Source organism: Prionailurus viverrinus, chromosome C2, assembly GCF_022837055.1.
Source record: "Prionailurus viverrinus isolate Anna chromosome C2, UM_Priviv_1.0, whole genome shotgun sequence".
Taxonomy (NCBI): domain Eukaryota; kingdom Metazoa; phylum Chordata; class Mammalia; order Carnivora; family Felidae; genus Prionailurus; species Prionailurus viverrinus.
Window position 1 is genome coordinate 146,574,837 of NC_062569.1, and position 15,550 is coordinate 146,590,386.

General features: G+C 39.5%; 1 protein-coding gene across 3 annotated transcripts in view; it reads right to left on the bottom strand.

Annotated features, from left to right (window-relative positions):
• Window positions 1-358: 358 nt before the first annotated feature.
• The window catches only part of SCAF4 (SR-related CTD associated factor 4), a 60,625-nt gene continuing 45,433 nt past the window's right edge, over window positions 359-15,550 (bottom strand). For all 3 annotated transcript variants that reach the window (XM_047874516.1, XM_047874517.1, XM_047874515.1), the window contains exon 20: window positions 359-1,652. In XM_047874516.1, the coding sequence (XP_047730472.1) occupies window positions 721-1,652 (932 nt within the window). In that variant the 3' untranslated portion in view covers window positions 359-720. The remainder of the gene's footprint in view (window positions 1,653-15,550) is intronic.

Here is a 15,550-nt window from a genome sequence, read left to right on the forward strand (position 1 = left end):
ACAAACGGGTACTCTGGGATCCAGTTTCCTCCCCCCAGCAAAATTTCTCTTTACAAATTAATTAGGGCAACATTTACCACAAAGCCAATGGCAAAAAAGAAATCCTTGATTGAACTGCGAAACTAACAAGCTTTTCCATTAACATTAAAACCATGAACCTTTACACCTTATGATTGAAATGCTAAAAATAAAAAGTATTACAAATGAAGTGTTGGAGAGTAACTACATAAAGATGTCTATTTCCATCAAGTAAACAAGTCTAATTTAGACTCCAATACAGTATTAACAGCTCAAACTTTGACGGTGAACAATCCTTTTCCACCTTAATGCAGTGTAGGAAGAATAGCACACATTAAAGTTTGTTATGAAAATAGAGTTTATTAAAAACATCCCTATTGTTTTGAGGAGCTTTCACCGTTACCTTGTCTTAAATTAAAAAAAAAAAAAATAGAGAGCACTTCTAATTACGATTTGTAAACTTTTTAAAGTCAAAACTTTTAAAAAGTTACAGCAAAAAGGGTAATATTTATTCATATTTTCAGTATTTTTTGTTATTTTGTGGCTATTTTTAAATAGAAGGGAAGCAATCAAATTGCTTACAATTCCCCACCAACTACTGCGGGGCTGTGATATAGCAGGAGCAAATATAATACAGCATCTGTACACCTCAAGCTCTACACTCCAGAAGCGTCACTGTCACATTTTGACAAATTCCAGTCTCTAACGAGGAGCCTCTGCTGCTGAGCCAGAATCCTTTTCGGGTTCAACGGATGAGGTAGCCTCAGCAGGTAACTCTTCAGAAGATTTTACAACTGCAGACTCAGACTCCCCCTTATCAAGTTCTGAAACAGTGTCTACGTCTCCCACTTGGCTACCGGGAGGTTCAACGGTTTTGTTACCACCTGCCCTGTCTGTCACCTCAGGCTTCTCCTTTCCTCGGTTTTCTTCCTTCTCTCTACGAGACTCTCTATCTCTAGAATCTCTCTCTCTGTCTCGATGCCCACTAGAGCGTCTATTTCTCTCTTCCAAGTCTCTGTGCCTGTCCCGGTCAGGGCTCCTTCTTCCCCACTCTCTCCTTTCACGATTGCTATTATCTCTATCATCATTACGGTTCCCATACCGTTCCCGGTCATTTTCCACCCTATTTCCAAAAGATCTTCTTCCAAACCTCTCTTGGTCTCTACCTGAATTGAACTGCTGCCTGTTATCGTTTCTAAACGGTTGTGGTTGCTGCTGAGCCGGTGGCGGCTGCTGAGCTGGTGGCGGCTGCTGTGGCTGTGGCTGTGGCGGTGGCGGCTGCTGTGGCTGTGGCTGTTGCTGCCTCCCGTCTCTGTCTTCGGGACCCCCTGGGCCTGGCCCCGGGCCCCCAAGCCCTGGCATTCCCCCAGGCCTAACAAAGGGGCCATGCGGTGGAAAGGGGCCTTTCATTCCATGAGGTGGAGGCATTCCAAAGCCCCCGGGGCCTGGCGGTGGACCTCTATGCATCATGTGCGGTGGCATGGGACGAGGTGGCATCAAAGGAAATCGCTGTAAATGAGGTGGAGGCATTCCTGGAGGGCGCTGAAGTGGGATTAGGCCAGGTCGGGCACCAAGGAGACCAGTGGATGGTGCTTGGAGCCCAATTACAGGACCAGGTGCAACTCCTTGAGTACCTAAAAGAGAGTAATAAAAATGTCTATAAAATAATGCAGAAGATGGCATTCTGGTTTCAACTGTTTCCTGTGGAGCCTGAATCAAAATGAAGTTCGACCCAGAATCTTCAAAGTTGTCTGCCAGTCTACCTGCACAAAACTCAACGTGAGGCCAACAACCCATAGCATGTAGTCTTAAAGATAGATTACATACTATATAAAGATATGTATTAGCGTGTAGATGATGAGGATCTAATAATGGTAGAGGTCAAAGTAAGATGGAAAAGGACACTGCAATATACCAATTTTTGGAAAGAGTATGTCCATCATTAGTGGTTGGTAAAAATACTTAAAACACTCAAAATACCTAAGACATTTGAGAAAGACAATGTACTGGTCCTCATGACACAAAGAGCTGAACTATGCTATGTGAGCCAACTGAAGGCCATCTCAGGTGTACTCTTAGGAAATTTTACACTTTTAAGTCTTAACTTACTGGAAAAAAAATAGGGTCACTAACCCAGAAAATCCACTGAAGAGGGAGGTCTCCGATTCCATGTCATTAAAATGCCTTATTAAACGGTAAACATCACTTGAACAGTAAAGCTTATAAAATAAAGATCAACACACCAGTGGGGAGTTTATTTTTACAGGTCCTTTTTCAAAGCACACCCTAAGGCATAAACCTGCTAGGCCGAAATGATGGAATTATGCTGAAAAGTCCGGCCATTCACTTTCTATTCATTCCTCCTAAGGTGGCGAGACCAATGAAGTCGGTGCTGTTGAAGGTGACAAGGACTTCACTGGTTTTATTTCCTGTTTTCATGAGGGTTGGCTCAGGTTTTGGTGTTAAGTCCTACAAATAAAACCACCCATCCTTTAAAACGATATGGCAAAATAGTACAGATTCGGTTTTGGTTCACCACTTCAGTAACAGAACGACATCATCCCCCTCTCTATTTCTTTGCAAATATCAACACCACAAGGCAAACACTATGACGAATAGGAGTTACTCTAACAATGGAAAATGTTCCAGATATTGTCAGAATATATTATTTACCCATGTACTGCATGCAGAAAGGCCTTTGAGCAAGTTAGGGGCTATGACTCTCAACCACCGATGGTAAGAGAAATGCTTTTGGGACACTGATACCCAATACTTTAATAGGAAGTTTTCTTGCCCCCTCCCCCGAGAGCAGGTTATTTTATGTTGACAGAACCACTTCTTCATGTGTGCTTTAGCATACATTAAACAAGTCCTGCTTGCTCCTAAATTTTCTGTATCAGCAATACTAAACCTAAACAAGAGTTTCTACTTCAGTTTCGGATCCTCACAACATGTGGTCCAATCCCATTCTGTCCGATTTAAGGACTAAATAGAATGGACCTGAAAATCTACGTATACCAGTTTACAATTCACCAGCTGTGGTATTTACTTAAACACAATACCTTCTTTCAAATGCTTACAATGAAGTCTATTATGTCTGGTGAAATACAATCTCACTTAGGAATGACCTTGGACGTGTGCCTCAGAAACAGTACCTGCCTCTTGTGGAGATTAAGTGGGATAAAATACATAAGACTGAGCTCAGAGCCTTGTCCACAGTTAAATGCTGAAATTTTCACATCTATCTTGACAGATGATAAATATCCTAACATTAAATATCTGACTTCGCAAAACTGAATGCATTTTTCATTTATGATAGGATCTTATTAACCTCTTGTGGTCGGTCCCCCAATACCCACCATAGTTTAAAGTCCAGCACTTTGACAGTTGGGAAAAATGTGAATACACCGAGCTTCTACGTGTCAGGTCTTAATTTTAAAAATGCAAGTGACTTCAGTAAGAAGCTAGAAATTATGGAGTGGATAAATGAAGCAAAGACCTAGTTGCTTCACACACTCTTCAGACGTTCCTTGGGAAAACCCCAATGAACATACACAGAACCACCACCTATATACCGTATTTCAGATTGAATAAATCCAATGGCAAACATTCCTATTGTTTAGTAAACTTTTACTGAGTGCATACCATACGGTGGGACAGCAAAAGCCCCTAAGATATGTCCTTGCTCTCACTTTTAAAAGGAATCAGTACTGGGGCGCCTGGATGGCTCAGTTGAGCATCCAACTCTTGATTTCGTCTCAGGTCACGATCTCACGGTTCGTGAGTTCAAGCCCCGAGTTGGACTCTGTGCTGACAATGTGGAGCCTGCTTGGATTCTCTCTCTAACCCATCCCCACTCACTAGCTCTCTCAAAATAAGCAAAGATTTTTTTAAAAAGTTAAAATAAAAGGAATCCGTCCCAACATTTACAGACTATACCTCAAAACAACATAAAATGTATGTACCCCATTACTGCCCTTTAAACAAAGAAATCCTGCACAGATGCACTTAAACAAATTGAACTTTACTTTCCCCCCAGTCCTTAAGGAGTAAAATGACCACTGAGGTGGGATTAGGCCTTTTTCAGAGATTTGAGTACTTGTTTATAGGGTTAAGAGACCAATGCCAAATTTTTAAGTAACACTAGAAAAATGTGGAAGAGGTTCAAAGCATCTTATTGTTGTTAAAGAATTAAGTTCAGATGAACCTTTAAGAGGAAACGATGACTCTTACAGGACAATGGAAAGGTCCTGTTTCTTGATTTACCCAGGAAGACTGGCTTCCTCAGCTACCAATCTGACAGTGGCCAAAGGATGTATGGCCACTTCACCCTTGTGCCAATCAGACAAAATGGGCAATCATTCTCCATAAAATATAAACCTGTCTCTAGGAAGGCAGCTCTTAAGTCCTTCATAACATGCATCTGAGAGTGCACGAACATCGATTTGATAGGGTTAACATTTACAGTCATATATTTAAACTACCTACAAAGCAGTATTTTTATACAGCAAAATTATTGCCTAATTTGATTCTGTATGTATGGATATTTGTATTTGCCTAATACTATACAAATCCCTTCCCTCATATGTAAATAAGTGGATTTCTTTTTAATCCTTCATGAACCAACATTTACAGATTCCCCTGACAGAATATCCAACCCCATAGTCCTAAACGTGGGCTTTCAGGCCACAAAAGTGATAAAAGTGTGGATTACAATTTTTTTTTCTTTAGTGGACAAGTATTGCTTTAATAAGTTATATTTAACTAAAAATATACCAGGTGGCATAAAGCCCTAGATAGGCATGCTAGCTGAATTTCATTTTTTTTTTTTTTTAATTTTTGGGACAGAGAGAGACAGAACATGAACGGGCGAGGGGCAGCGAGAGAGGGAGACACAGAATCGGAAACAGGCTCCAGGCTCCGAGCCATCAGCCCAGAGCCCGACGCGGGGCTCGAACTCACGGACCACGAGATCGTGACCTGGCTGAAGTCGGACGCTTAACCGACTGCGCCACCCAGGCGCCCCTGAATTTCATTTTTAATTAGGAAAGCAGACGTTATGCATATTCAATGGACTGTATAGTGAGTTACCCAGGTCTAAAGGGCATTCAAACCAATTATTCATTTTATCTGGAAGTATGACATGCAATGTCACTGCCAAGTTTTCTAGAGTTGCAAGTTAAAAAGAATTCACACATATTGAACACCTGAACTTTATTAACTCATTTCATGTGCTGGAGATAAAACAAGGCCCTGTCCTTTAAACAGGACATAGCCTAAGTAGAAAGAAACTGCTGGAAGGGATGGCACGAGCTAGTATTGGTGACAGAGGTGGAAGTGATTAAGCTGGTGGGCATGAGTCTCAGTGCAAGTCCTAGAGCGTTTGAACAGGGTCTTGAAAGAAAGGGCGGAAAGACATCACTGGTCAAGAGAACTGCAACAGAATGTCTTTTGCCAAGAGAGAAACAAATACAGAAGATGAGGTTTGTTACTGAAGTAGCAGGAAAGAATTTGTGTAAATACAAATTACTATCAATTAAAGAAAAAAAGAGGTTCATAAGGCTGAGCAGGCAGGCCAGGGCAATTCAGAGGTGTTACATGCCACAAGAAGAAACCTGGGACTTACCAAGAAATTTTTTGCAGGGATGATCCCGTGTTCATTTTTGAAAGACCTTTCTAGCAAGCAGTGTACAGGAAAGGAAGGGAAAGACACTGGAGAGCAGGTGGACTCTCACTCTCAGAATCTAGGGTACAGAAATGAGAGACTGAACAGAAACAGAGGTGACAGAGAGGAGGAACACAGCTCTCTGCTCTGAATAAGTGGATGGAAGCATCAATACAATGCAGGAATTTAAGAAAAGAAGCTATTTTGGGAGACAGATGACAAATTTCATTCCCTCCACCCCCCCCCCCCCAAAATTTCTGAAAGTTAGAGGCGCCTGGCTTAGATCTGGTGGAAATGTGAAGAAACTGGCATGTATACCTAGAGTTCACAAGAGTCACAGTGTTACCCACAGCACAGGCAAGAAAAAGGGAATTCAGACCTGGGAAACACCACCTTAGAGACTCTGAGATTCCTAACACAGTAAGATTTTAATGCAGAAAAAGGTGACAGCCGCAAATATCTGTATTCAAATTTGAGGACGAATGAGAAATACACTGGACTTTAACTCAAAATAACTAAGACTTAACTGTGGATATTCCAATGATGAGCCCCAAACCAGTCATTTCACCATTAAAAAACAAAAGTAAAGATTAAAGGGGAGGTGACTGCTATCTAGAGCAAAGACGTTCAGAATTGTGTGAAATAAAGAACAAGTGTGTCAAAAGGCTGAAGGGGCAGTGAGGGGGCGGGGGGTGACTGGGATCATGGTTGGAGTCCAATGTGGACCTTGAAATCTCAGGGGAACATAAATAAGGGATGCAAATAGGATCTTTCTGCCAAGTACCAGTGCGTGGGGACAGGGAGACACACAAAGGCTTCAACTAAATACTGTGGGTGTGACCAACTGCCTCAGTCATAGTTGGATGCTCTTCAAGAGGATATAGGGGCACCTGGGTGGCTCAGTCGGCTAAGCATCCCAACTCTTTGTTTCAGCTCACATCTCATGATTGGTTGAGTTTGAGCCCCATGGTGGGCTCTGTGTTGGCAGCGCAGAGCCTGTTTGGGATTCTCTCTCCCTCTGCCCCTCCTGCATGTTTTCTTTCAAAATAATAAACAAACTTAAAAAAAAAAAAAAAGAGGATGTAAAGTGGAATCTTTTAAGGAGAGCAAGGACTTGCTAGGTGAAAAGGGGAGGGAAGAGAGGAGGAGGAGAAAAGGTGGACGGGACACCTAAATACCTCTTCTACAATCTTGTCCTCCAATCTACCAAAGCCGCTGCCTCTAGGAAGTCCTGCACCTTTCATTACCAACGTGTCCTCAACTGCAAGCACCCTAACTCTCCAAACTCCTTCCTAGAATCATTTTTGATCCCGTGAGAGTCAGGCCCCCACAGTACCCTTCAATGTCTTTACTTTCCTCCTTACCTGCCTCAGAGTCCACGGTTCCCCCTCACCACAGTTGTCTGGTAAAACCTCAATGGTTTTGAATGCAACTCTTCTACCCAATCTGTACACAGACAGGGCTGGGGGTCACCCCACCCCCAACACATCGACTGGCCTCATTTTAAGTTTATAACCTCAACCACAAGTGCTTTCTTAATTCTGGTTAGTGATCCTAATTTTCGTAGGCAGCTCACATTCTCATTTCCCTAGACGTCTACTTCATGTGCTCATGTTTCTCCTCAATCCTGTCTACCCTTAGGGGGTTTTAGAACAAATCCAGGGAGATAAAATTTACGCAGTTTATAATTTACCCATATAAAGTGCCTAATTGAATGGGTTATAGTGTCTTTAGAGTTGGGCAACCATCACAATCTTTAGGATATTTTCATTACCTCAAAAAACCAAGTTCTGTATCACCCCCCATTTCCCTGTGATCGCCCCATGCCTCCCTCCAGGCAACCACATACCCTGGTTTCTGTGTCTCTACATCTGCCTATGCTGTACGTTTCATATGGATGGAGTCATACAATATGTGATGCTCTGTGACTGGCTTCTTTCACTTAGTGTATGTTTTCAAGGTTCATCCATGTTGCAGCGTGTACAAGTGCTTCCGTTTTTTAAATTACCAAGTACTATTCCATCATAGGGATATACCGCAATTTTATTTATCCTGTCTGGTTTACCATGAAAAAAAAAAAAAAGGATTTTGGAAAAAAGACTTTTTCATTCACTTACCCACCACCCCACCTACCAATTTACCTGTACCTGTATCCATATGACTCCTTCTGTCTGAGAACAGCTATGCTCCAAGAATTAAGTCCTTTATTCAAACCCTGAACCGATGCCCTCTTACCTACATAAGGGTTATCAGCTTAGCCAACACCTCTTCTTTCCTGCAGCAAAAATTTCCCCTCTGATTTTCCAGTAATAAAGATGCTATAGTTTCACCCATCTTTTAGAAATAAAAACAAAAACTCCCTTACCTTGCCATCTCTTTCCAACTTTCACCTCATTTTGCTGTTCCTCTATATAACAAATCTCCTCAAAGAAATGCCCAAAATCACTGTATCCATTTCCTCACCTTCCATTCTCTCCTGCCCCTGTGTAACTGGGCTTTTGGATCCATTATTCTGAGGAAATCACATTTCTAAGGTTACCCAAGAGCCTTCATTCTGCTAAACCCAGGCAGCAAGTTCCAGTGCTCTCCCTAAGCCACCTATGTGACTGATAGTTGATCCCTCCCCCTCCTTCCTAGGAACTCTTATTTGGCTGCCAGAAAAGCCCCTCTACTTTAGCTGCGCCTTTCAGTATCCTCTGCTGAACAGAACAGTGGTTAATACCACAGGTGTCGGAGCAATGCTGGCTGAAATTCTGACTTCACCACTTGTAGCTGTTCACCTGGGCAGGCTACTCAGCTTTGTGCTTCAGCCTCCCCATCTAGAAAACGGGGGTAACTGTACTTACCTCTTAGGGCTGTTAACGCTCAAATGACTCACACATACAAACTCTTCGCCAGAGTTCCTGGCATCTGGAACTATGTCTGTCTTAGTTCTCAGTATTGTATTCTCAACGGCTAAGTTGCTGCAAGTTTTCCTAGGCTCATCCCTCTCACTGTATTTACATTCCCTTCTTAAGTAATCACTGGCTCCTGTGGCTTTGCTGATCGTTTGTGGAGGATATCTGGAATTATATCTCAACTGTATTCAAGTTGTTTACTTATCATCTGCACCTGAATTTCAAAGTTAAAATAGCCAACCTTTTAACTCGATATCCCCTCTGCAGATCCAGTCCTCCTTGACATTTGCCCATCTCAGAAATGGAGATTACATCCTATCAACTGCTCACATCAAATACTGAGCTCAATCTTGACTCCTTTCTCTCATATCCCACACTTAAGTAGTCAGGCAATTAGGAAGGCCCGATCTTTAAAATAAATTCGACGTCCAACCACTACATTTCCTCCACTGCGCCACCCCAATGCAAGCAATTAGCCTGCACCTCTTCTACTGCGACAGCATCTGAACTAGGTCCTCTTTCCACTCTTAACCAACTCCTAAAGTCTGGTGTCTACGTAATAGCCATTACCCTTTAAAAAGTATACATAAGACTGAAACTACAACATTCCCCACTGCACTCTCAACCTGGCCCTTGACAACCTTCTCTAAACTCATAGCCTGCAACTCTTTTCTTTGTTCATCCTGCTCCAGCCACACTGGCACCCTGTGGTCCCTCAAACAAGCCAAGTTCACTCCCAATTCAGGCCTCCTTTTGTTCTTCTACCTCAACTATCTTTTCTCTGTATTTCCATGGCTTTCCCCCATCATTTCTCTCCATATTACCGCCTTAGATGCCCTCCTGGGCCATACATATACCATTTAAAATAGAACATCCCATGTGACACTCCTCCAATTCCCTAAGTGTTCTCTGCTTTACTCTTCATCATAGGATTATCTCCATGTGAAGTTATTAGTTTATTATCTAAGTCCCTACTAGAATATAAGCTCTAGGAAGACAGGCTTTGTCTTGTTCATTCAGGTATCTCTAGTACCCAGAAGGATACCTGGCACACAGTGGCTACTGAATAAAATACACGAAGAATGTATGAATGGCAGTGGCAGAAGTGATGACCAAATTCTTCAAGGAGAAAATATCTCTCAGGCTGCAAGAGCAGAGGCTAGAAGGTCCAGGTCTCTCCCCCAGGGCGGTGGCTTTCCATTGTTAACCTACAAAGATCTGAAATTTATTTTGAGAAATTCTGCAATTTTCTTTAACTACCTCCTTTTCTGTTTCTAGTTGGCAGTTTGACATTTTTTGATCTGATCCAAATAAAATGTCACTGTGGCATTTGCATGAGCCTAAAATGAAATCCCACACAAGGAAAAAAATTTACCAACCACTCTTATCTCTCCCACCAATGCCCTAAGATCCCTAAGCATGCATATATATGTGTGTGTGTATATATATGCATATAATGTATATATATATATGCATATAATTTTTAAAAACCATTGTTTTTCTTCATCCGAGACATTCAGAAAATTGCAGTAACAGTGCAACCCATACATGTATTTCCTTTGCCTAGATTTCATTGTTTATTAACATTTGGAGCATAACTATTTTGAGAAGGCTCCCAGGCAATTCTTGCAGTAGGCACTATGTTGGGAGCCGAAGAGAACAAGAGTAAGGAGCTAGTTTTCAAAGAATGAGAAAACACATTTTAGATAGTATTATACATTAAGATTACACCAAAAAAATTGGTGCTTAGGATGTTAATGAGAAATCTTTAACAGAAATTTGAGTTTTCAATAATATATAATGCAAATATATGGGAGAGGTGTATCTATTTTTAGCAGAGGGGTACATTATGTTTTGCTGAAATCCAACACACGAAAACCAGAATTTCAGATAAAGAGAAATCAGAGACAGATTATTTCAAAATGACTCCTTGGCTTTTTGCAAAATTATGCACAATAGGTTTTGTCTGGTCAACTTCCCTACAGTTCATTTGTAGTGACTTTTTAGAATTTGCATACCAATTGCTATGTTACTGTAACTGGCAAAATGGAACAGCTCTAAGTTAAGAGTTGCATTATTTGAGTCAAGAAGTTTCGAAAAAACAATTAACCTATCACTGAATGAGATTTTCGACAGGGAATGTTACTTTCAATGTTAGCTGGAAAAAATCTTACCTGAAATTGTTCACAGCCCCATCTTTGTCTACCAAAATCAATCTAGAGCCCAGAGTGCCTGACCCTCCCACCTTCCTCAAGCCCAAAGTGATGTATGTCGGAGAGATTTAAATTTAAGACAGACTCGAGGCTGGAGTTCTATAGCCCAGGAAGCACAGAGGGACATGCAGACAACGTGATAAGCAGTTTTCAAGTTTCTGTATAAGACCTTCCCTGTAGGTTTCATCTGAAGTACCTCACCTTCTGAGAAAATATAGGGTATTCGTCCATAAATTTAAATCCAAGGCAAGTATCTGTTGTGGATTAATAGTTATTAATTACCCACTGTATCCACTGAACAATGTTATATACTATATTGAAGGTACTGTGATGACTATTTGGGAACCATTTCTACTATATAACACTAGTGGAATAATTACCAGTGTAATATTTAGAGTACCAATTTGAGTATTTTAGAGCTTTTTGAAAGAACACCTTATAGGATAAATAAAGTCAACAGATTTTGGGGGGGTACCAAAACAAATACCTAGCAGGCCCCTCTAGACTATAATTTAAAATAACCAAACATTATAGCAAAGTTCACAATAAGAAAAAATACTAACATGTAGAAGTTGTATTAAAAGTTAGGTATTATCATTAAAAAACCACTTTCCAAAGGATTTTCTTCAGGTTTTCTTTGAATGTTATTCACACTAGATTGGTGCTCTAATGTTCTAATTTAAATGTTGTTAAAAGTACTAACTATAAAAAAAAAAGTCAAAATTCTGGCAGAGAAATCCAAGCTAAGTGAAATCACCACAAATCAAGTATCAATTTTAAAGTAATTATAGAACGTGATGGTAAAACTATTCACCTTCTAGGCAGTTGTAAGGATCATAACTATTACAATAAAGCAAACATGTCTGTTTGATAATTCCAAACCAATTCTGTGCACATAATTTCTTGAAGTGTCCAAATTTGGGAACACTGACTCAAATGCCTACTGAGTTCATGCAGGGATGTGTAGAATCAAGCCTGAAGGGCATCACACCACTGTCTAACAATTCAGCCTGGAGGCCACCAATTTGTGACTTCTGCTTTAGATCTTTGGCAACAAAAAATACCAGTAAGTAGGAGGCAATCTTAGAACTACCCAATTCTTACAAATTTCACCATCATCTACAGCAGTGTGACAAAATTAGGAAGAATCTGCATATTAATAATTAATGAATACATGTATCTGACAAGAGAAAAGGCTTTAATTTTCCACAAAAGGAATGAGTCCAAGTTACCATAATTTTTCCTTGAAAGGATATTCTGGATATACTGGTAACAGAGTAGAGATATGTAACACAAACAAACATTTTTTTGTGTATTTCTTTTTTATTGTCTGGAACACCAAAGTAATAACCCAAATTTCACATTTACAATGCACTTTTTTTTTAAATAAAAATGCTATACATATTAGAGATACACGTTATACAAAAGTTTTTGAAAAGTAAACACATACACTTATACAGTAAAGAGAATAAACTGAATTGCTATTATCATTAATATTCCTTCTCTCCTAAATGATCAACCACTGTAGACAGTTACCAACAGCTTTTATGAAACCATCACTATTCTAACTAGCTATCTTGGTGTGTGAGGGACTAAGAATGGATTTCTTTAAAATGACATGATAATGAATTATTATCGTGCATCATATAACTTCATATTTTCAGATTATCAGTTACTAAAATAATCAGAATCCCTACAACATGGAGGTTTAGTTCTCTACAAACACGGTAGCATGGGCTACCTCGGCCCAACTCCAGAAACAGGCAGTCCTCACTTCCACACCAACACCCCACACTTGCATCTGATCACTCAGAAAATTCCTTAAGCCAAAGCATCCTTGCAGCACTCATTGCCTCCTCCCAGTATAATCAGCCTTACTACAGTTTTGGGAGATCTGTTGAACATTTGTTTGGTCCCCGCTACTTTAAAAGTATCATTATTACCATGTTTCAATAATTAAATCCAAGAACTCAGTTAAGTCTCAAGGATAGGTTCACCTCCCCTTACAAGAAAATTATCTGAATACTGTTAATAAGAATATAGATATCATATTGTGCTAGTTCAGTGAAATACCACTATGACTGGCATATATTTTCTCAGTACAAGTGATGGAACTTTAGTATGTGTGAATTTCTGACCTGGTCTAATCTACCATGAAAAGATCTAAGGCAACTATGTCAAGATACATTTTTTCCTAAAAAGCTTGCTTCCTCTGCCAACAAACAAAACAATTTAAAACGAATCATGGCTAAAGTGATATAATTTTAGAATTTCAAAGTATAGATATTCTTCTCTAGGTATTCTAAGTATCACTTAGAACACTCCTTACCTGTAATCAGCACCCACCATTCATGAACAGCCTACCCTGTGGCAGGCTCCGTGTGTCAGTTGTTTTATATACACAGGCCCAGTGAATCACCACAACACCCTGGTGTGTCATTTTTATTCCTTTTTTTTTTTTTTTTTTTTTTAAACAGATGAAGAAACTGGAGTTTCATATCCCCTTCTAGGCTTAAAGGTTTCTGGTACAGCATAGCATTTCTTTTTATTATCATAAGAGAAAACATTAGAGCACCAAGAGGAAACTTGAAACCATCTTAGTTCTAATATTCTGTGAACCTGGTTAACAGCAACAACATCCCACCCTGATCAGCCATCCTTCAGTGCTGCAATACTGCATGTGATTACTGCATTCCTTCATCAAAATGATGCAACTATGATTACTCTTTTGGATAAATCCTCCTTTATTTGCCCATGCATTAAGGTCTCCTTTCTCTAAAAGGTCAAAATCTACGGGATATTCTTTTCAAGATTTCTAGTTGAAGGGACACAAAAGTCTTTCTTTCTTGACTGGAACTAAACAACTGCATTTTACTTGAAAGTACTCATTGTAACAGAAGTTTTCCCTTTTATGTTATGTCACATTTTAGTCTTTCCAGATTTGGAACAGCCTTTAATTTCTAAGTTTTGTTATGAAAGTTATAGACAAAGAAGTGAAGTATAAACAGCCCTGCATTGAAAACCATCTATCTATCTACTTATTCAAGTAACAAATGTCCCTCTCTCATGGAGTTTTCATTCTAGTATGTATCTGGGAGAGGGAAGGAGGGAAAGACACACACACACAGTTATGCCAGGTAATGATAAATGCTAAGTGCTTAGCTTACTAAGTTTGCTTTTCAAGCTCACCAACTTTTGATCTGTGCTTTATTTTGTTTCACATGTTGGATACAGAGTTTAAATTATGCACTTCGGTTGTAAAATAAAGGGCAGAGCCGTCAAGACCTAAATGTTAAATCAGAAGCAGGCTACTTATTCTTTACGTTTGTTTGAAAGTAGTGGTTATTAAACTCTTAGGGATGAAGAAATCGTTCATTCAGTGAGTTTACTAAGACCAGAAAAAAAAAGCACAAATGCATGCCATTTTGTAGATACTCTCAGGTGGCCTAATATCCATGGGATGCTAGACTAGGAATTTTCACTACAAAGAGAATTTATAATCACGGGTGTTGGTGTGATGTGGAGAAAAGGGTTTGATCAGAAAAGTCTAGCCAACTCAGATTCTGTGATTCTTATGTAACCATCTTACTGCAAATATGAAAAAACAAAATGCGTAACAAAACTGATATCCAAAGACGTTAAGGTCTCCTGGATCCTAGAACAATGTTCCTCTACTACATGATTTTCATTATAGTGTAGACCCCTCAAGCAACTTCCTCATTAAACAAACTATTTTCCATCATTATGATAACTATTGCTACATTACTGGTGACAAATTTTAATCCCTAATCCTCTTTCACCATTACCCAGTCTGCGTACTAAAGGAAATAAAAATCAAGTTTATTACCGGACTAAGCTCAGTCTCAGAGAGGGCAGAAGACAGCATGCCATTTAAAAACAAATTGATTTTTATTATAAATATAGTATATGCACAAAGTAAAAATTTCCAACAGCACTGAAAGGTTTAAGTGAAAAGTAGAAGTCCTACATCACAAACTAATGTCCTATAGTCCTAATGTCCCATAGTCCTACATCTCAGAGGCAACTATGTGCTCTCTCCTAAAAAAAAAAAATCTAAGATTATGAAAGCACATATGTACATATACATATGCCTCTGAAAAATACAATGGGCTCACAGGACTAGAATGTTATAATACTAAGGATTATACCTTAGTATAATCTAACTACCCATTAGGAGAATCAAGTGTTAATTATACTTGGCAAAACCACTTCAAAATACAGGAATTTATTAATGTAATAGATTAATAACTATAACAAATGTATAAAATATAACAAGTGTATATAAAATAATCATTTATAATTCAAGCAAAGGTAAAGCCTCTTAAAGACGTAAATAATCTAAATCACACTTCCCTTGATCGTGGCAGTAAAATTGTGGGTAAAAAGTCCAACAGATAAAACTAGCAGGAGAAAACTGAGGGGTCAATGAGAAAGCATTACCCTAGGCTGTACAAATGTCATTCAGACAATAAAGCCATTTTATTACATGTACCTAAGAGAAGTTCTCTGCTAGCCAACATAGAATGCTACCACAGCCCAGGGTTTTAGAAAAATTGGTCCAGACAGGAAAAAATTCTGTTGTCAAAGAAATCCTATCTCTTTATAAAGCTGAATGTCTGGGGTTGTAACAGTCATGGACTTTGCACCAATTCCTTCTCTCAGAGATTAATCACTTTCCTATACCAAATTAAGATGTACAAATCCACACTTTTATTCAGGACGAACATGATTTCATC